We start from the raw sequence: 23,018 nt of genomic DNA, 5'->3' as shown, positions 1-23,018 counted from the left end.
CAGTTGGAGATGGCTGTCATCAGGTCATTGGCTCGCTCACTATTCTTGCATTCTTCGTAAGCGACTGGCTGCGCGGGGCAAATGGCCGATAGCAACAAGATCCACTGTCTCTGTTTACACACCGAGATAATTGTATAGCCTATTGCGCTGCTATGCTTTGAATGGCCTCGGTAACGACCACATGGGTCCCACATTACCTTCTTATGAAGGCGAACAATTCAATACTGCCATGTAGTAGTGATGGTGAAGAAAACAATCGCAAAACTGTGAATGACAAAGCTAACTTTTTATTGGGTGAACATGTACCCACAAAAGCAAGTTACGCCCAAAGCACAACGATAGCGGCGAACACACTCGGCGATCGTCGAAATCGGACCAGCTGGTGAAGAGTGTCAATTGACTGTAGCGCACGAAGCGGATGGGATTAACTCCTTCCGGTTTCGGTTTTGGGCGCGCATGTTTTGAATGCCAGCTGGCACGCACTACGCCGGTTGCGCTAATCGGTGCGTTTCTTTTCTTCTGCTGCTGTTGCTGCTCAATCGCGCGCAGTCCTATTGCGGAATCGTTCATTTAATTAAAATGATTGCGAATGATCTTTACAAGCCTCCATCGAATCTGTGCCATGTGCAATTTCGTAAAGCAGACGTAAAACGCCTTGTAAATTAGGAAATGTTTATTTCGCTCTATAAAAAATGCCCGTTCCGGACTTGTACGTTCATCCAACGTTGTGGCACCAGGTAAGCAGTAGTTCCCGTACGAAGCTTCCCCGAACGACGTCAGCTGAAAATAGTATTATTTCCTGCACTAAGAGCACAAATGCACGGGCGACTGCGCGTTTCCAAAACAACTTGGCCTCAGCCGACACGATAATACGCTACATACACAGAGGTGGCCACAACACAGGCTCTCAGCCAGACCATGCTAGACGCTCGCAGAATGCCTTGTACTCAAGCTCAAGAGAAATTCGTGGGCGCAAAGCCTGTTTTCAGATGTTCAGAAGAGAGAATTCTCGAGTTCTTGGTTTTTGAGCTTCTCGGCGTTATCTATTGCGCATTCTGCCGGCGCAAGCAACGCTCTAGTATTATCACCCTTGGCAATCGCTCGTCCCGTCTTCGACAAGCGTGAGTACCAAAAGAAGGTATATGTTGCGGCGTATTAGAAGGCGTCACAAACTTGTCTAAGACTTTGTACACGCCAAACTAACTGTCATCACGGCCGGTTTACTTTTTTTGTAACTGCTTCACAACCCCAGGCGCGGCGTGTATGCCTCAACAGCATCCCTGAAAGTCACGAAATTGATTACAATAAGCTTGGGGGTGAGAGAATGCGTCACGAACTTTGCTCAGTAAGATTCAGTATACGCGAAACTGCGGCACGCAGCCGAGCTGTTTTTCGCTAACTGCGTCACAACTCAGGGTGCGGCGAGGTGCCCAAAAACTACTGAAATAAGTTATAATAATGTTGGGGCTCATAGAAAGCGCCCCAAAGATCTCCCAGTACAAGCCAACTCAAATTGACTACGCCAGGACGGCCGAGCTCTATTTCGCTAACTTCGCAACAGGTCTCTGCTCCGTGCCGTGAAAGACAATATTGTTTGAAATGCGTCGCAGACTGTCAAACGATATTTCTCACCTTGCTCTAGTGCAATAGTGCAATGATGCTTTGTCGAAGTGCGGAAAGAATGCAAAAATACGCCGGGAGTCCAACGAACACGCTACATCCAAAAGAGACGGGTCGCCGAACAGGCGAACTTCACATGCGCAACCGGCCTCGCTGGTTTCGGTGGCCTGTCTGGCGGATGACGCACGCATCTGTCGCGCCTGGCGTACCGGTAGCTTGTTGCTAGGCAACGCAAAATAAAAAAAAGTCGTAAAGCATTTCATTTCATGCAGAGTTCTTTCATACGCCAAACTTTTTAGTTTTAGCGGGAAAGAATAAAAAGAAACGTTGTCTGTAAGTTCATTTCACATTCTTTTTTTCCGATGCTCGCGTCAACTAATGGATGGGATTAACAATAACTGTGACGTGTTTCCTGTTGCAAGTTTTCGCCGACTGTCCCCTCTTGTTGAATCTTTCTCTATGAATGAGTCGTCAAAGGTTACAGAACAATCGCTGGTGCCTGCGTGCCTTCCTGAAGGTACTGCACAATTCGCGCTGCGCATACAGTCACATTACACAAGGTTCGGTGCAACCAGACAACGGATACGACCATCGATAACATTAGAGAAACTTCCGATACATGCAGGCGCGACCTGCGCTGAGCGATAACGGTTAACGTTTGTTAGCCGTTGAGAATCAGTCACCCTAGAAGGATAAACAAGTACACATGCCATTGCCTCCCTCTTCGAAGACATCCTTCCGATGCTACCAACATAACAGGACAGCGAAAAAGAAGAGCACACTTAGTAAAGACGAAAGTAACGAAGCAGAAGAAAGTCCCAAAGTTCGTTAGCGCTGGTAGAATGGCTTAAAGGGCAACATGAACGAAAATCTGAAAAAAAGATGAGGCAAGCATCGAAGTTCGACTCGGAAGACGCGACTGTTCAGATATGCAGTGTTTATTTGACACATTTTGCACGGATGGCTGTATTTTTGGAGGAGTGTGAGCGCCCGGCGGCTGCACGCCGGTACGCGCGCCGACCGCCGTGACGTCATGTGTGGCGACTTGTAGCAGCAGCAGCAGCTAGTAGCATCAGCAAGCAGCAGGCGTTGTTTTAACAAGGCGTTCAAGTCGTATCGAAATTGTTCGTGCTTAAGTTCTGAACACTGTGCAGAAACAAGGCGATGATTTGCACGTTGTGTCGACAATATTCATATAGCGAGCCTATGCATAAACACCTGTGGCGTCGGTTGATCATCTGCTCCAATCCACTACTCTACTTCTACAATCTACTCTACTACAATCTACTTGTGCCAGAGTTGTGGTGCGTCCACTGCGTAACGCTATATGAAGCTCTCTCATGGCGTTACGCGGAAGTTTCCCTCAGGAGTTGCACAATCAAGCGTCTTTTCCTTCTCTAGATCACTATCTGACCAGATAAAAAGTGTTGAAGGACCCTTCTACTACGATGGCATAACGCTTTTCACTGACATGCCCAAGCTCTGCAGCAAAGCAGGGTTCGTCTGGCAGTCACTGTCCTCGAAGTGTTTGGAACACAGAAAGTCATGCTTTGATGGTACCCATGTAGGCTGCGATGGGCGCTCAACACTAATCCATATTTTTCGAAGCTTCGGCTCTGCTTGGAAAGGTATCACACGGCTTATCTCACCCGACGTTACATTTCTCACACCCTTGCGCGCGCGCAGCAGCGTAGGGGCATTTCCCTGCGCGGCCCTAGGTGCTGCAGTGACCACATTGCAAAGTAGCACAAAGCACAAACGACGATTTTGAAGAGTTGGGCCCAATCTCCGCTGGCGAAAACAAGTTTGTGCCCGCGAGAAACTGCGCAGTTGAGACTTCGTTCACTGCTGTTCAGCGCTGTCCATGCGGGTGGACAGACGCGGGGGCGATGTCTGGCACGAGGGTATCTGGCACAGACAGCGTCAAAGACAAGCCACTGCCTCTAGTCCACGGTGAAAGGCTTGGCCTGACAGTGCCAATGTGGGAGCGGCCCGCCTTGACTTAAGAAGTCGAGCCTCCGGACCTCATTCCAATAAATGTTTTCACACACGCACACACACACGGTGCGGTCGCTAGACGCGGCATTTTGCGAAAAATGCATTCATTTCATGATTTTCCGCTAGTTTCTGCCTTAAAACACCATTGTTTCAACCACTTCCAGCACCAAAGCTTTCATTAGGGCTAAAAATTTCGGTGGCAAAAGATTTGTTCAGTATCTCTTTAAGGCGTACAACATGGACTACTTCAGGTCGTGAGCGGCGCCACTGTGACCTCATTGTCCAGTGCACCAATGAAAAGAGTGATATTGTAGGGTCCGAAACAGAGGCATAAAAGCTTCTCACTGAGTTCTCGTTGGGGTGTCGGGGTCCAAACGCGAACATTTCTGGAGACAGGCGGCAATGTCGAGGTCCCTTTCGTCGATAACGTGAGGTACCAGGGCGTCAAGAATCGTCGTCGAGTTCCCTCCGTAAACCACCCTGAAGGGCGCAATCTGCCTTGTTTTTTTTTTGCACAGCCGTGTTGTAAGAAAAGGTTACATACGGAAGGACGGCATGCCACAGTCTTGTGTTCGACGTTGACGTACATCACCAACATGACGTTCCGTTAGGCCATTCGTTTGCGGGCGGTACGCAATGCTCGTCCGGTGACTTGCCTGGCTATGCTGCAGGATGCTTGAGCAAGCTCAGCTGTAAAAGCCGTTCCTCTGGCAGTAATGAGGACTTCTGGCGCACCATGCCGCAGTAAGATGTTCCGGAAAAAAACATTCTGCTACTTCTGCTGGGGCGGGCTTTTGTTTTGGCGTAACGAGTAAGGTAGTCGGTAGCCACGACGATCCACTTGTTTACACATGTTGATGACGGAAAGGGTGTCAACAAATCCATCCCGCTTTGCTGAAACGGTTGGAAAAGAGGCTCGATCGGGTCTAGTAATCTAGCTGGCCTTGTCGATGGTGTCTTGCATTGCTGGCAATCAGGGCATGTCTTTACGTAACGGGCGACGTCGGTGGTCAGGCGCGCCTATAGTACTTCCCTTGCATTCTTGCTAGCGTCGTGCAGGGCGCTATTGTCGTGCAGGGCGGGCAGGACTTCTAGCCGGGGTGCTGCGGGCACAACGAGAAGGTAGTTCGTGTGGACTGGGGATTTCGTTTTACGAGGACGTCATTGTGTTAGGAAAATGAAGACAGTCCACGCCGAAATGCCCTGGGGACAACGTCGGCCTAGCCTTCTAAGTACTCCAGAAGGATTCATGACTCCAGATCTGTTCGTTGCTGCTCGGCGAAGTCATCTGCGATTATTGTTCCTAAGAAGGCGTCGTCCTCCGGCAATAGCAATTGACGCAATAACAATTGACAGTTGAGTCAATAGCAGTCCGTGACAGGCAATCGGCATCAGATTGCTTCCGTCCAGACTTATAGACGATGGATATGTGGAATTCCTGGAATTTGAGACTTCATCATGCTAGGCGACCTGAAGGATGCTTTAGGTTTGCCAGCCAACACAAAGCGTGGTGGTCGCTTACCACATTGAAGTGCCTGCCGTATATGTAAGACCGAAATTTCGCCGTAGCCCAAATGATCGCAAGGCACTCTTCTTGATTCGTAGGATATTCCGCTTTCGACAGTGACCAGCTAGCGCAAACTATTGCGCTTTCAACTCCATCGTTCTTTCGAAGTAGCACAGCGCCGAGGCTTACGCTACTTGCGTCGGCGTGAATTTCCGTCTCTGGTGTTTTCGTGGAAATGAGAAAGCACCGGTGGTGATTGTATCCGTCGTTGCAGCTCCTCAAATGCGTCGTCCTGCCGTGTTTCCCATTTAAATTCGACATTGAATTTCGTGAGGAGGGTCAATGGCTCCGCAGTGCTTGAAAAGTCCCTTACAAAGTGCCTGTAATAGGTACGCAGGCCAAGGAACCTCCGCACTGCCTTCTTATCGACGTGCCGCGAGAACTTAGCAATGACAGCTGTCTTCTGCGGGTCGGGACGAACTTCAGACTTGCTGATGACGTGGCCTAGGAACAGAAGTTCTTTGTAAGCGAAATAGAATTTTTCCGGCTTCAGGGTGAGTCCAGATGATTTTTCATCGCATCTAATACCGTCTGAAGCCGCCTCACGCAGCAGGTGATTGTAGAAATTAGTGGAAAAGACTACAACGTCACCCAAGTACGCGAGACAAGTCTGTCATTTCAGTCCCGCTAAGACTTTGTTGATCACGCGCTAAAACGTCACAGGCACAGAGCAAAGGCCGAATGACACGACTTTTAACTCGAAGAGACCGTCTGGCGTGACAAACGCGGTTCTTCTTTAGATCCCTTTGATAGACTTCAATTTGCCAGTAACTAGTCTTGAGATCAACTGAAGAAAAATTCTTAGCATTGCATAATCGGTCTAATGCGTCTTCTATACGTAGGAGGGTGTATACGGCCTTCTTCGTAATTTTGTTCAAGCGGCGATAATCGACGCAGAAACGAAGAGAGCTATCCTTCTTTACGAAAATCACCGGAGATAACCGCAGACTATTCGATGGGTGGATCATTTCGTCGCGCAGAATTTAATCGAGTTGCTGCTTTATGGCTTCTCGTTACGGCGTCGAAACTCGGCACACGCTCTGACGGAGTGGCCGAGCGCATTATTCGGGGATAATACGATGCCTTGAAACTGGTGTTTGTTGAATCCTTGATGACGAAAAACAGCCATTGTATTGCTCGAGGACGCCCTTGCAAGACTCGCATTGATGTAGAAGGTTGGCTCAGGAAGACGCACCGTCGCTGTAGCTTTGGTAGAATAGGTGAGGACAAATGCATCGTCAACAGCTGCAACGTCCTCAACGTATGCGATCTTCGTGTCCTTGTTCAGGTGTTTACACTCCTGGCTGAAGTTCGTCAACATTACCTGTACTTTAACTCCGTGTAATTGAACGATACCCTTTGTGACGTCGATTTCCCCGTCGAGTAGCAGGTGTTGGTCGTTCTTGACGATGAATACCATGTCTTCGGCAGCTTCTGCGCTGGAGGAAATAGTGATGCTGGGGCGAGGTGGAATGCTGACTTGGTGTTCAAGTACTCTCAAGGCACGCTGACTGGGAGACCCCTCACGCGGTATCGCTTGGTCAGTGGACAGCGTTATCGACTTCGACTGTAGGTCATTGACTTCGCCGTGTTGATTTAAAAAGTCAACGCCAAGAATTACGTTGCGTGAGCACTCTTCTAGGATAACGAAGGTCACAATGTAAGTCAGGTCATGCTAACTCTTGCTCTGCAGATTGTAGCCTGTGTTATAAGGCATTCTCCAGCTGTCTGGATATGAGGACCATCCCATGTAGGCTTGATTTTCTTCAGCTTGGCGGGGAAGGGTCCCCTGATGACGCAATAGTCGGCTCCATTGTGTACTACAGTGGTGGCGGTGTGACCGTCGGTACATGAACGCACCAATACCCCCACTAGAACCTGTGCCCACAGAAGCATGTTAGCAAGGTCAATATACCTATTAGCGAAGCTTCCATAGAAGCCTATACGTTAAAAACTGGCGGTTCATCAGCGGTTCTTGGAGCTTAGCGTCATCTGTATGAGGAGGAAACACTTCCGACGGGAGAAAAATAATTTGGCGCCATATACGTTAAAAACAGAAGTGACGTCATTTTTTTCTCAAAGGTGCGAAATTTGTTTTGGTGGTCCACCATTACAGCTGTATGTTCGAATTCCTCGCCATTCGACTTGATGGGCGTCCCCAGTTTTCAAGCAGAAAAGTGATGCAGTACAATCTCAGCCGTACAGGTGCCGAAATCGCACCGCTGCACAGAAGATACTTTCTTTGGAGGCCGACGAAAGCAGGTGTAGAGTGTAGAGTTCGGTGTAGAGCGTTGGTACCGCAAAAAAAAAAAACAGTTAAACAATTATCTGGCGGTCGTAACTCCCTGCTTTTGACTGAACAGGTGAAGAAACGATGAAACTACTCGCGTCTTCAAATTCAGACAAGCGTCGACAAGCACAACAGCGTGTGAGGGGAACGTAGTGTAACAGGTGAACTTTATGAGCGCGCCCTTCGGCACACTTCAAGAGATGCAATGCAAGTGTAGCGGCATCAACACCCGGCTTATGGTGGGCGTCGAAAAAAAGCATTTATTGATAATGATAAAGTAAAATGGAGCTCTTTTCTTGTCACGCGCATTTAAAATTCAATATTCAATTTTCTGGAAGTAATGTAACCATGTACCGTTTTAATTAAAAGACGTCTTTTTCTTTCGCAACTTATTTTTCCGCCCTTACATAGTCGCGCTTTAGTCACTGATGACGCTTGCTCATGTCGGCAACAATTTGTTCTGAACAGCTTCTCGCCAGAAGCTTCACGACCTATTCGGATCGAGCTTGCAGTTTACACTCAAAGCACAACGATAGCGGCGAACACAGTCGGCAATCGTCGAACTCCGATCAACGGGTCAAGCCTGTCGGCTTTCATGTACGAGTCGTCGAAGGTTTCAGAGCAATCACTTGTGCCTACGTGTTTTCCAGAGAGTACTACACAATTCGCGTCGCGAAAGCAATCACATTGCCCAAGGTTCGGTGACAATAAAGAATGGATAAGACAATCAATAAGACTCGAGAAACTTCTGATACATGCAGGCGCGTCCTGCGCTGAGCGATAACGTTTAACATTTCTTTGCCGGTGAGTAGCAGTCACCCGAGAAAGATAAACAAGTACCTGTGTGAATGCCTAGATGATGATTTTACATTATTATTTTGTTCTTTCGTGCAGGTTTATGAATAATGGGAAGCGGTCAGTCCACGAGCGCAGCGCCTCTGCAAGGTATATGTGCATGTAATGAGTTCTTGTAATATCAGCATATTGTCCCACGGAAACAAGCAGAAAACTACTAGAGTTTAGAGTTGCATTTTGAGGCTTCAGCCAGTTAGCAGCAGTAGCTAAATTTATGCTCAGAAACGTATGACAGGAACTGAACGTAGCTTGTCCATAAACCGTTTATAAAGTGATGTCACATTGCACTGCGAAACATGCGTTTGATTAGCTTTATTGTTGTTCTTGTTTAAGTTTATGCTGATAATACATTTCCATGCTAATGATACCTTAGTATGCATGCGCGCCTACCCACTCTTGAGCACCAAGATCGCAAACAATCCAACCTCTATTGCCATTTTTTCTTGTTAATTTCCTTCTGTTGTCGTGTTCACTTATGGTCAGTGCAGATATGTATATATATATATATATATATATATATATATATATATATATATATATATATATATATATATATATATATATATATATATATATATATATATATATATATATATATATAACGTTTTTTCATGGCCGCCATCATATGCGTACGCAGCGGCGCCATCTATAGACCTTTTCATCAGGCGAGGAGGATAGGGCCCGCGGAGAGCCTTTCCTCCTCTCTGGCTTGTGCGATCCGGCGCGGCGCTGCTTAAAAGTATTGCTGTCGCGTGCTGCGGAACGATTTCGGAATGTTTTAGATCGTACTTTGCGAAATTTACGCAATGTCCGTTCATATAAGGTCGTCAGGGTAGCCTTTCGGCGAATCGGCGATTACAGTATGCGGCAATATCTCTTGGGAGTGCAAACATGTGACGCACATTATCAGCCGTGGTGTGTGTATGTGTTGTGAACTGTTTTGGGTGTATCGGTTTTAGTTCAAAGAAGAGAACCAGCGTCTCTGCATTACCAGCATAAAATGGTAAATCTGCTCACTATCTGATCGCTTGGCGTAAGGAGTAAAACACAAGAGCGCATGCTCATGTTCGGCCAACCCAAGGCAACCACGAAACATGTGAGTGCCAGGCGCTATCAAATATTTGTTATACACCGGCATCGTTCTCACGCATTTCAAGTCTAGTAGACTTGAAATCACTATATGTCTACGCTAGCCTCCTGCATGAGACCGATGGCACTGCTCAACACAGCGATCATTACGGTTGGTAAACCAGCATGATAATACAGGGTGCTTCAGCGAACATTTTCAAAATTTTTTAAGGATTGCCTGTGGCAGATAGCTCAATTCTAGTTTATGAGCCGGTCTATTCGAAGCGGCCGACACTACTTGCACATAAACCTGAAATGCAAAATAGATTAATTAACAACAACCCATTAATTAACTTTGTAGCTAATTATATTATGACCCGAATTGCAATTTACAAATTCTAGCAACGAACTTCTCAAGGCGGATCCACTCGGAGCGAATTCTCAGGACTACACCAGTTTCGACATGTAAATTCCCGAACTTTGCGGAGAAATGCATTGGCGTTCCAGAAACTTGTGGGCTTCAGTGCATGAAACAACGTTTTCTTGAAAAATTGACTGGAACGCCAATGCGTTTCTCCGCAAAGTTCGGGAATTTACATCTGGAAACTGGTATCATCTTGAAAATTCGTTCCAAGTGGATCTGCCTTGCGAACTCGCCGGCTATAATTTGTTAATTGCAATATCGGCCATAATATAATTAAATACTTAATCAGTGCATTTTTATTAATTAGTCGATTGTGCATCTTAATCTTTTGTGCAAGTATTGCGTGCCGCTTCGAGTAGACCAGCTCATGAACTAGAATTGTGATATCTGCCACAGGCAACTTTTAAAGATTTTTGAAAGTGTTCGCTGAAACACACTATATATAAGCTATGTGCTTCGGTATTGCCTTTTTGCCCCGTAAAGACATAATATATGAGAGGGATCGCATCAGAAGAATGCGATGGCTATTTTTGAGAACAAAATTTCCGTAGTACGTGTGAGTGCGTCGTAGAGAACGGAACGAACACATCCGAAAAAAAAAATTTGGTTATCATCCTCTTTCTCGAAAAAGGAGAAAACGGACTAACGATGCAATACGACCTCGCATTGTCACGCCGCGCAATGTTTATAGATCTATAAACGATGATGCCGTATGCTTGGACCATGCTCTATATAGAAAATATCTGTAGAAGATATATGAAATATCTGTAATCCAGCACCTACCACTGTTTAGGACGCTAGCGCAGTTCGTAAACAGTTGCTTTGCTGGAGAAGTTTAATTCACACTTTAAGCTGTGCTATTATTACTAACCAAAACTATCTTATTCATGGGTGGAAACCTTATCCACCGAACCAAATAGTCACGCAATATAATCTGCAGCTAACAGTTCGAACGCTTGTCAAAGTATAACAGCACAGCTCCTATCGTAGCAGAACGGTAGCCACGCTGTTACGATAGTCGCGCATGTTACATTGCTCCTAAACCGCAGCTGCAATATGGTCATGTTAGTGAATGGAACATTCAGGAATACACGATTGATCTCCGAGGCTGATTGTATGCTCAAATATGCGCGCACACGTCGCGCTGCGTGCTCCGTCCGCCTCAACGCCAGCAGAAAGTCCGGCCATACCGACTTAAACCACTTCAGCGCGTCTCGCAGAACCTTCTACCACGTACAAGACACACATCATACTAAATAGACCGGACGAGCGCTAAAAGAAACGCCAGCAACTACCGCCGAGCGTATACCTTCCATGCAAGACGGAGCGCTCGCCTAAGCCAGCATGCTACTGCCCATAGATGGCGCCACTGTGTAGCAATATGGTGGCGCCCATGAAAAAATGGTCTATAGACAGTCGGCATGCTGGCTTCGGCGAGCATCACGATAGCCTTGTATGTCAGGTGCACGCTCAGTGCTGGATTCTGGTGTTTATTTTCGCGCTCGCGCGGTCTGTTCAGCGGAAAATGGTTCTGTGAGATGTACTAAAGAAGTTTAAGTCGGCATGGCCGGTCTTCCTGCTGGCGTTGAGGCGGACAGAGCACGCATCGCGTTGTGTGCGCGCCTGTTTGAGCCTAGAATCAGCCTCGGGGATGAATTGTGCATTTCTGAAAATTCATTCACTAATGTGCACTTGTAGCAGTATTCTACTTTAGTTCGAAGCTGCGGTTTAGGAGCAATGAAACATACACGACGATCGTAACAGCGTGGACATCATTCTGCTACGGTTATAGTATATATAGTACGGTTATACTGTTATACTTTGAGAAGCGTTTAAACTGTTAGCTGTAGATTACATTGCGTGGCTACTTGGTTCAATGGACGTGGTTTTCACCCATGAATAACATAGTTTTGGTTAGTAATAACAGTATACCTTACAGTGTGAATTACACTTGTCCAACAAAGGAACCGTTTACGAACTGCGCGAGCATCCGAAGCAGGGGTAGATCATGGATTATAAATATCTTTGTTTTATGTACCGCATGGTACAAGCATGTGACATGAACGTTTATTGATTTATAAACGTTATGCGGCCTGACCATGCAGGGTCTGATTGTGGCGTTAGCCCATTTGCTCTTTTTTTTTTTCGGGGAAGAGGTTGATAGCCGAATTTTCTTGTCGATTTTGTTCGTCTTGTTTTCTACAACGCAATCAACCGTATTACGGAAATTTTGTCCTCAAAAATAGTCGTTTCATTCTTTTTATGGGACTCCTCTCGGATATTACGTCTTTACAGGGCAAAAAAGGAAATGCCGAAGCACATATAGCTTATATACGTATCATGCTGGTTCGCCAACCGTAGTGATCGCTATGTTGAGCAGCGCCATCGACCTCATACATGAGACTAGCGTAGACATATCATAGTGATTTCAACTCTACTAGACCTGAAATGCGGGAGAACGATCGTGTATAACAAATATTTGATAGCGCCTGGCGCTTAGATGTCTTGGGGTTGCCTTAGGATGGCCTTTCACGAGCGTGCGCTCTTATATTTTAGTCGCTACGCCAAGCGATCAGATAGGGAGCAGATTTGCCATTTCATGCTAGCAATACAGAGACGCCGCTTCTCTTCGTTGAATTAAAACCGATACACCCAAAACAGTTCACAACACATACACACACCACGGCTGACGATGCGCGTCACATGTTCGCGCCCCCAAGAGATATTGCCGCATACTGTAATCGCCGATTCGCCGAAAGGCTACGCACTGGTTCCCCGACGACATTGTATGAACGGAAATTGCGCAAATTTCGCAAAGTACGAGCTAAAACATCTCGAAATCGTTACACAGCACGCGACAGCAATACTTTCAAGAAGCGCCGCGCCAGTTCGAACAAGCCAGAGAGAAGGAAAGGCTCGCCGCACCCTTTCCTCCTCGCCTGCCGAAAATATCTATAATTCCTACTGCAGTCACTGCTACTGTTTTGTAGGTTTCTCGATAGCTCAATTTGGCTTAGCCTCTATTCCAGCCCCATTATACGTGCATACACGCCAAGCTAACAAAGAAAAACGAAGCCACCCTGCATCGGGATTTCATACCAGGCCCTTTGCATTGGGTTGACAGAGCTAATTTTTCTTCTTCCTTTTCTTCCTGTTGCGGTGCTCAGTGGATTGGTACAAGCTTGGGGGCGCGGTAATTTGTGGTTAAATACCCCCCACCAGCGGCTATCTAATCTGCGCGTTACATGACCTGCCCAGCACCCTTTTCTTATTGATGTCTAGCAGAGGACGGCAGAAGACTAGGAGGTGCAATGAAATTGGAAAATTTGCAGGTGCTAGTTGGAATCGGTTGGCGCAGGACAGGGTTAATTGGAGGTCGCAGGGAGAGGCCTTCGTCCTGAAGTGACATAAATAGGCTGATGATTGTGATGATGATGATGATGATGATTATGATGTCCCCCCTCCACCCGTTTTTAAAGGTGACGGGTCAGTCAGCCAACATCTATGCTTTCGGCCAGACAGCTTGTTTATAGACTGCAAAACAAAACGCATATTAGCCGTTTACCGACTGGTGTTATTGAAAAATTTTTAGCCGAATAGTGAAATTTCTATTATTCGGGGCTAAAAAGTTTCGCGTCCTTTCTTTCTGGCGATTTCATGCTCAGCTATTGAGACGTGCAAAAATACTTTAATTTCTAAAGAGGTGTAAGGAAATGAAGGCAGTAGTGCACAAATACGGCTAGAGCATAAATGAGAATACGCAAGATGGTCACGTGGATTTGACTGCACCATCGATCGAGCTACAGCACACTTCGTGGTGTAAAATATTCCATTAGGCGAATTCTTATGTCGCGTTTCCAAAGGCGTAGTGGGATGGCCAGCCTGCGCTTTAATTTACAAATAGAAAAGTTCGCATAAACGTATAATTTAACAATCACAATTATTCCGCGCAACTTTTAAGAAGAAGCTGCTGTTGACGACAGTATAGTTTTTCAAGTGCACTCTCCAAAGCCTTCCCCATGACCTTTCGTTTCGCGGAATTTTCGAAGTGCAGAATTCGCGTAAATTAAACGAATGTAAAATAAAATTGCTTCAACGAGTTTTCCTGAGAGGTCTGAGCCATGCACCTTAGCTACAACATACAGGCATGTGTGGAACTTGCTGCTTATAATTCAAAGTGAGACATGAGTGGCTGAGAAAGGGTTCCTGCTTTTGTTATTTTATTGATACAATCAACACGTTTCCTTCCGCCACGTCATTGTGCGCATACAGAGATTACAAGATTCAAGGTTGGTGACCGCGTGGCGGTCACCATGGACGTGGAAAACTTCAGGCTTCTTCAGAACGACTATGGTGGATGGGAAGCCCAAATGTCTCTCGTAAGGTCCTCACATGTAATTTCGCGAGCATTTCAGCGCAACCTTACGGCTACATTAATAACGCCTGAACCTTTGCATATCCAGATCTTTGGGAATGTCGGCATCGTCCAGAAGCTGTTGCCAAGCGGTGGCCTCATGGTTCACTACAAGGTTGCGAACGCCACGTGGCAGCTGAACCCTACCGCGGTGGAGAAAGTGAGCCACACCAAAGGAATGTCAAAATTGACGCCAGTGGTTTAGTCGCCATAGTGAATGGCGTCAACGTTATACAAATTTCACGTTTAGCGCGAGCTTTATATACAGCACTATATATTAGAGAGCCACGCAAGGCAAAAAGATTATAGCGAGAAGGAGACATTTTGCTCTGTATATTACAAATGAAACGCACTGTTGAAATACAAATCGCTCGTAGCTTTTGGAGGCACCAGGTAGCAAATTGAGGTAGCAGGTGACATGAGCGCAGCCTCGTCGCCTGCAGCTCTTAGATGTGGACGTCAAGAAGGCGAAGGCGATGGATGAGGTTTGTCGACGGAAGAATGTTGATAGAAGGTGCATGCACAGAGAGGCACGATAAATACACTTAAGGCGTCATATATGCCCCTTTTGTGACTGTGGCACATTGCTTCTGAGGTATTTGCCGGGAATAGGCTTACACCAAGGTGCACGCACCCAGTGCTGCAGTTATCTGTTCCAGCACGTAGCTAGTAGCACGCAGCCAGTTACCCAAGTTGTCTACTATGTCAGGCAGCAGCCAGTAGCAAGCTGTCCATCCTAGTATACGCCCACAAATATTGTATGTCATTGTATAACCACAAATTTATCCGCCGAAGAAAAGACGACGAACGCCAAATGCAGTTGAAGAGGCTTGGAAATCTTTGGAAGGACAACTTTGGTTTATAAGGTGATCAACAATGGACGAACAAGAAAATCCTCAGCCTCGAGCCGACAATTTCACAAGAGGACTTGCCACGGTGAAGGTCAGTCCTGTTGTCGAAACGTAGACTTCAGGCTGGGGCTTGCCTTGGTCACCCGTTGTTGATCAAAAACCAAAGAAAGATGATGAAGAGTTGGAGGGTAGGGAGGGCATAAGCAGGGTCAGCCTGCCTACGCCAAAATAGGTGAATGAAAGGAGATAATTGAAAAGTTAACGGAAAGATAGAAGTCGACAACAGCAAGTGCTTAAAAAGAAAATACACCTGTCTGTATTTGCATTGAGGTAATGTAAAATGATGGAGACATAGTAGCAGCTGCGATACTATGTGAGCCTGCGAGCTGAGAGAGTTTTGCCCGATATCTTCTCTGGTGATCATTATTAGTAGACGAATCACCCTAATGGAACGGAGAGCGATGAATCTCTACACTGAATTCAGTATAGTAGTTTTCTCGACAACTGCTCAGATTGCGAGAGGCACTAAATATCGGAATTTCCCAACTAGGTAAGGGTAACAAAGTCTCATTATGATTTCGCCTCTTTATCCAAGCAGATCACATACTGCTCGCAAAAAAATTTATTTTCATTTCAATAAAAAAAAAAGCGCTAATACGAAAACACGAGAAAATTCTTAGCGCGTTCTTTCTGATCTTATATAGCACTTGCCTCAATTTCTTTCCCAGCTTTTATTTAGAACATTTTGCATCTACTTTCTTCCTCAGCTCTACCCGCCGTGGTTTCTCAGTGGCTATGGTGTTCGGCTGCTGAGAACGAGGTCGCGGGATCGAATCCCGGCCACGGCGGCCGCATTTCGAGGGGGGCGAAATGCGAAAACACCCGTGTGCTTAGATTTAGGTGCACGTTAAAGAACCCCAGGTGGTCGAAATTTCCGGAGTCCTCCACTACGGCGTGCCTCATAATCAGAAAGTGGTTTTGGCACGTAAAACCGTAAATATTATTATTATTTCTTCCGCAGCTCATCGCCTACAAAAGGGGTGATAAAGTGAGAGTCTGCGTGAACCTCGAAACGTTGAAAGAATTTCAAAAAGGGCACGGAGGATACAATGAACGTATGCAGACGGTGAGTACATGCCTAGTCATTACGATGACCATGCTTTCTGCGCTTAACTACGGGACAGCAAACATTCCCGAAAGCCCGTATTGCTTTGCGCTCCATTTTCCAAATATTAGTGCAGAAGCATAGTTGTGTTCGTAGCTTACGTATAGAAAGGTATAAACTGAAAGTGCACAGAACATTCCTCAAACGTTCCTTTGTAAAGAGAAAGCAGAAATTCATAGTCCGCAGAACATCAACAGAAAGAAGTGACAAATGCCCAAAGCTACCATTAGAGAAAGTTCTCAGATGCTCCCGAAGCGATTTGATCGGTGGTTCTACAGTTCAATTAGCGCAGCAGTCCATGACACTAATAGAAGCAAGAAAGCGTTTCATAGTTTGGTTCGTGATGCAGCCTACAATCTTCACTCGGACAGTACGAAGTGTACACGCTTCATGCTGAACGTATTAGCAACACTGACACATGGGATTAGTTTCGCGTCGCCACACCGCTTTTTTACCGCTTAATCTGACATTGACCAAAAAAATTTAATGGCGCGAATCTTTTGTGCCAAAAAACGCGTAATTGTACTGTCATCGGTACCAAGTACTGTAGTTTTTTCATGAGGTAGCTGATTTTGTAGCTTTGAATTTCTTATTTTCGTTGGCAATGTCTTTACTCTAGCTTTCTTCCTTCAGTGAGAGAAAGCAAGAGAGAGAGAGAGAGAACAGCGATTACGCGTAGGTGGGGCTTGTATAGGTGGAAGGGCCAGAGGAAATCATGGCGTTTGGATTTGCACATATTTGATAGTCTTTCGTATGATACAGCTACCTGACGCTACAACTACGATCATTGAAGTTTTGAATTAGTAACACAGAAGATGTGCGATCATCCAAAATACTAGCTCCTCTTCATAGCGAGACAGCGCTACTGTCATCCTTAACTTTGTTACGCTTAGAAGGAAACTGCAAAGAATTCTTGCAGTGCTTAAAACGCCTAGTTTGAGCGAGTGCAAATATAAAGGGACCTCCGTGGAAAACTTCAAGTTTGAAATACGAGCGGAAGCATGACGGAAAGCTCATAAAAATAGCCGTTCTTGATACCGAAAGTGTAAAAAAGAAACGCCGCCAATACCGCTCGCTGGATGTGACGGATGATCTAGAACACATGGCCCTTTGGCATGACCTCCGAGATGAGGCGGTGGCCGCGGCTGCCCGCGGTGCGCTTCAGAATTTCGCAGGTGGCTTGCTGGGACATATGAGCAACAATCTCCAGGTGGACGCGTCGTCTGCTTAGGCGCTGTTTGAAGGCTGTTAGCCCAAGAACTATGGAGTTACCAGACGAGCGGCTTTGCCAAGGTTGCTTTAGTGGTCAATAACTCACTTATAATAAATCTAGACAAAGTGGAATTTTGTTGCAATTGTTCTTCAATAAACGTCTTACGCAAGTTATAATTCTAGTTTTTATTGTGTTCATCACATGGCTTAACTGACGATGGTACATTCATTGAGAAGCATCGTCGTTGTGTATATAGTAACATCGTACATTCATGCCGGAATAATCTTAATGATATTGTATATATAACGGATTGTTTACCCCTGCAGCAATTTTATGCTATAAATATACAGCCAGCAGAGATCAAACGCTATTCGAGCTAGAAGTAATGCGAAGAGGGAGAAGGTAAGAACAGCAAAGGTAGGCAGCCGAACTAGAGGAACGTCATTTTTGTTATCCTACACAAGGGTTTAGGGAAAGGGAAATTAGAAATAACGTAGATATTTTCAGTAAAGTATGGACAAAGAATTTACGTCGAAAGGAAATGTCGTCAAAACAAGCAGGCGCACTGTCATTCACATTAGGAAGTAAGTTACAGAACACAGCAAAAACCACGACGACGACGACGACGACGACGACGATAATGACGACGACAGCAACTACAGCAACAGCCTTGTTTTCAAAAAAAGACACTGAATATGAATGAACAACGCCTCACAAATTAAAAATAAATTCCCCGATAGCTGAACCCTAAGTATAGATGTCAGCAAGGCAAAATTGTTGTACGGGAACCTTTCGCGAGGCACTGCAGCGTTTAAACTCCGGATTTCTCTCTTTACAGTCCATTGGAAAAGTAGGCGTGGTCGTCAGATGCGAGCCCAATTTCGACGTGTCTGTACGCATCTGTGGAGCAGTATGGAACTACAACCCTCTGTGCCTGGAAGCCGCTCCAAAATCATCTATAGACAGCTCAGGTAACGTTGTCTTGCGGGCAGACATTTTTTTTCCATGAGAAAGAAAACGTAAACCCAAGCAATTGCTTTTGCAGGGATAACTGTTTGTCGACGAGTGTTGCAATGTAGGTTTGTTGGCACGCAATGTAAGCGCACCGTACCCACAAAAAGGCGCGCACAGTCTAAGCGCTGCGTTTGTCTTTCTGTTTCCTCTTGTGTGCGTTTCCCTACTATCGTTACTATTACAGCTTATATAACGGCTTGTCTCACGTATAACTCCATATTCTACAGTTCTCGTACGCTACTATAGAACACATTCATTCGGACTGGGAACGAGCAGAAATAAACGCATATAATAGTGGTGTGCGTGATCCTAGAAGGATTTACACACGGGAAAAGTGTTCATGGTGACAGAACTCCGCGAGGAAGATACACGAAGGGATGAAACAGTACACAAGCGCTGTTCCACCATGCTGCCCTTTCGTGAATCTATGTTCTTTCGCGTTGTTCTGCCACCATGTATTCTTACAGACTTGCTCCACTTGATGTTTATCTGCAAAAGTGCAAGCAATTACGCCCGTATAAAGGACTTCCCAGCCATCCTTTGTCGGCGTGTGGCTCAAGTAGCACCTACACCTGTATTTTTTTCGTACAACTACCCTTGCTGAATGCAAACAAGAAATTGTGTGGTGTAGAACAACGGACGAAGTTAATATCGGCACTGTACAGTTACGGCGCTGCACATTTTCTTTTGATGTATAATTAGTAAAATAGCCCGTCGAACTCAATGTTGTTGACCAGGACAAGTTCTTCGCGGCTTTTCTGTTGTTCAAGTTGACAAACTTTCCTAATATTGTCGAAAGATTATGTTCAATTTGTAATGAGCGGGATCAGTTCGCCACGTTAGTTGAATGCTATATGTACTTTACCCTTTCCTTACCAATACCAGCGAATGTTTCCATAGTTAAATCTCAGCAGGTGTATGCTCGTAAACCAATGGTCTGTGTATACGCGACACTGCATCCTGTACGTCCGGTTGTTTGCCGTGGTTTCGGATAGCATACCACTGTGCCAAGATAGTATAGCTTCACCAAGGCTGTTTCTTTTCTGTTGCCTTTGTTCTCCAGGTAGTTCCAGTTCTACGGACAGTATTGAGTCTTCAGGTGATGGCACTGATATTCTGACTGACAGGATTGGAGGCTTGCTGAGGCTTGCTGAGCGTGTCGACGAGCTTGCGCAGGTTAGTCCCTCATATCCTCAGAAAACACGGACCGACCAGTAGCACTAAAAGTTAGGAATGATTCGCTTCAGTTGTCCAAAGAACTTAATCTCCAATGACAGGGTTCATATAACGGTTGGTTCATTTGTCAAAAGGAACCAAATTGCCCAAATACCTCTTATCAGGAAATGAACTGGAAGAACAAAGAAAACACGCATTCCTAGGGCCTTTAAGATGCAGGTACCATTTCTTTATAAACACTGAATAAATATTTTTGTGCATGCGTCTTCAAGGCCAACTGCAACGAAATATTAGGTGACTTAAAAGCAAAGCTTCAGATGACCTAGGTATGAAGCACCCTTTTTGAGAAGTTGGTACGTTTGAAGTACGGGTGGATGTGTCACGGAAGTCTCGTAAAATAGACGTTTCTGTTACAGAGACTGAAAAACGCTCTGCTATTACCACTTGCCGGAAGTAAGACATGACATGAACGCGTGGCTTCTCGGCATGAGCTGTTAGACGCCACCCGGAGGTACACGCGGCGAACTGCAAAATCTCGAAGGCGACGTACTGGGTGTTGTATCATATCCACTAACCGCTAGGTGGGCGCACCGTTTGCTTACGTGCCATTTAAAGGGGCTAAAATCCAAGGACACCTAAGCACTTCTGATGAGCTGTGAATGCGAAAGCATTAATGTCAAATTTAGCTTCCCTGAGCGGTCCTTCGAGTTATGAACTCATCGCGGCAAGCGAGCACGTTGAGACGCTTGGCGAGTTTTAACGCGACAGCGTTAAGGAGCCCGCATCGGCGTCCAGCGTCCGGTGTCAGATGTCACATAGACAAAAAAATTTCGAACCACACATACCCAGGACGTCCATGTGGCGCTAGGAATTCACTGAAATAATTAAATTTCTCAAGCTAGAACGCGTGGAAAAATTGTTAACTCTGACTTACACGCAGCCTACGGACATGATAGCTCCCGGACTGTAATTTGAATATACGAGAAAATATAATTCCGTTACGCGAACACTCAAACAAACCCCTTTCCCAGCGTTTCTACAATGCATAGACCGGAGACGGCGTCCGCGATTTGCGCATGCCGTTGCTTAAATATCTCGGAGTCCACGGAGCAGCGCGCCCGCTTCCTTGAAAGACTTCCACATGGCACTCGTCTCCGCCGCATCGTGGCCCCTGCAAGAGGCCGCGTTAGAAAGCACGCCTTCGTGCATAGCGTTCGCCGCGAGCGTTTCGAGGCAAACATTACGGTTACATACGCTGCAGTTGCCTGAAATTGTGAGAAGCAGTCAGAGATCTTTGAATGCTATCATGTCCCACTCTTAACGGCGAAGCTCAAGGGTCATCCAAATTTTAAGGCGAAAGCCTTTCAAGGCTCATGGAGATGTTTGTGTAAGCAAACCTGACCGCCGGGGTTATCGCTGTTAGGAATGGCCTGCGACGTGGCAACGTGCAGGTTATTTCAGCCCGCTGCACGTGTTTCGATCCACCCGCGGTGGGGGTGCCCTTCAGATAACCAGTGAGGACAGCGCTAACCAACCGTGAACTTCCTTTGAAGAACTGCGGACTACGGCAGCTCTGGAATTTAGAGGCGCCGGCTGGAGTTGGCGGGACCACCTGGCTACGGGGACGCAGGACAATGGACACCACGATGACTGCGCTGCAAAGGTCGTCCGCCCGCGGAGGGGGCACTGAAACCTGTGTGTGCGTGTGTGTGTTTGTAAACCATCCCGCGGAGAGGTGGCTTGTTTACGATGCCGTCGAACGTTTTGCCTCACCTAGGGATCTAGGGAACACGAAGTGGATATAACCACCTGTTGTCGGCAGCTAGAGTGTGCTCGTCGTCGTGCTCTGGGCTCGTCGATGAACGCGTGAGCTGTGTGCTCGTTTGCTGTATGCTTCGTCTTGCGGGCTCCATTTGGGAGTCACGCTAGACTGTGTAAATGTATTCCATGTTCAACGGTAAATACTGTAAATAAAGCCTGCTCGCCTAGTCTTGTCGCCCCAAGTTCCTCCAATCGTCCTACAGGCCCGACTCCAAATCTTACACCGCCGAAGCGTCATCACGCCGTATGAAGACAAATTAAAGAACGAAAAATGACTTATCTTGACAGTTAGTGAATTAGAATGTTATAATAGAGATTGGTATAGGATAATAATGCCTAGTAATGACTAATAATGACTACTAATGGCTTGTAATGGCAACTATAATGACTCCGAAATGACCAACCTGTCTAACGACGGCTTGTAATGACCACAATAATTACAAGTGACTCAATATGCTTAGTAGTGAGCAGTAATGACTAAAAGAAAGAAGCGAAAGAGAAGAGGCAGAAAGAGAACGAGGCGAATGATAAGAGGAGGAAGAGTAGGGTTTTGCCTTCGCCCCTTAAGAGAGATTTTAAGAGACCCCGCAGCTTTTTTTTATTTGACCTCACCAAGGCGCAGTTAGAATACAGGCGAGAGCTTGCGCGGACAAGGAAAGCGCGCATAACACAGGCTTCTGAGAGCGAGAGCGAAGGTGATATAGCCCACGTGGTCTCTCTCGCTATCTCCCCTCACACTCTCTTCCCTCTCTCTCTTCATGCTCTCTCCCCTCACGCAACACCTGGCAAACTGATGCTCCGTCTCGCCCGCTTTGCTCCGTCGAGGCGCGCTCGTTCCGTGGCGTCGCCGCCAATAGGAATTTAGGCTGCAACAGGCGCCGAACGGTGGCTTTCTTGCGCAATGAGTCATTTGACGCTTTCGCATCAACAATTAAGTTAGACAATGCAGTTTCTCCAGCTTTCGCTGACACATGAATTCTAGAGGAATTCGAGATCAGAGACAAATAGATATGGTCGGTGCCGATAGTATAAAGAAAGATTATGATGTATGCATCACCAACGCGTCTAGTATGGCAGAAAAACAAAGAACGCCGTTATCTAAAAACAAATTGATGACTCGCTTGCACGCGGGCAAATGCTGCATTTACGTTTGACGGTGGTGGTCGCTAATGATAATGTCCATGTGTGCGTCTTGCATCGTTGAATAGTAGAGGCTTGTAGAAATTTGGTGATTGTCTAGTGTGGTATCTTGCGTATTGCATTCTAAGTGTTGCATGGGTAAATAATCTCCCAGTGTACCTATTCAATCAGCCCACATATCTTGCTTGTCTGGTCTTGGCAGCTCTGCTGATGTGTCTGTAAAAACATTTGAACCCTAATTGACTGCATAGACATTTGACTGATATTGTGTAAATGTAATGTCCGCGATGCTTGCCGTTCTAGCATCCTTGTCTCGGTCGCGAAGGTTTCACTCATAAATGTACTCACATTACTGAGAGCTCACGAGGGTTGCAATGTGGACTTGTTGGTAATGCATCTTCA

The 23,018-nt window shown here is 46.1% G+C and overlaps 1 protein-coding gene across 4 annotated transcripts in view; it reads left to right on the top strand.

Annotated features, from left to right (window-relative positions):
- Window positions 1-23,018, top strand: part of LOC142575877 (E3 ubiquitin-protein ligase MIB2-like) — a 75,657-nt gene that overhangs the window by 15,115 nt on the left and 37,524 nt on the right. For 3 of the 4 annotated variants that reach the window (XM_075685628.1, XM_075685630.1, XM_075685627.1), the window contains exons 2-7: window positions 8,370-8,420; window positions 14,095-14,201; window positions 14,286-14,396; window positions 16,109-16,213; window positions 18,304-18,436; window positions 19,543-19,655. In XM_075685628.1, coding sequence (XP_075541743.1) covers window positions 8,381-8,420; window positions 14,095-14,201; window positions 14,286-14,396; window positions 16,109-16,213; window positions 18,304-18,436; window positions 19,543-19,655 — 609 coding nt within the window. In that variant the 5' untranslated portion in view covers window positions 8,370-8,380. The other variant, XM_075685629.1, reaches the window with a different exon arrangement.

This window comes from Dermacentor variabilis, chromosome 3 (assembly GCF_050947875.1).
Source record: "Dermacentor variabilis isolate Ectoservices chromosome 3, ASM5094787v1, whole genome shotgun sequence".
NCBI classification, from domain to species: Eukaryota; Metazoa; Arthropoda; class Arachnida; order Ixodida; family Ixodidae; genus Dermacentor; species Dermacentor variabilis.
Note: the sequence above shows the minus strand (reverse complement) of the source record. Positions and strands in the feature narration are given on the sequence as shown.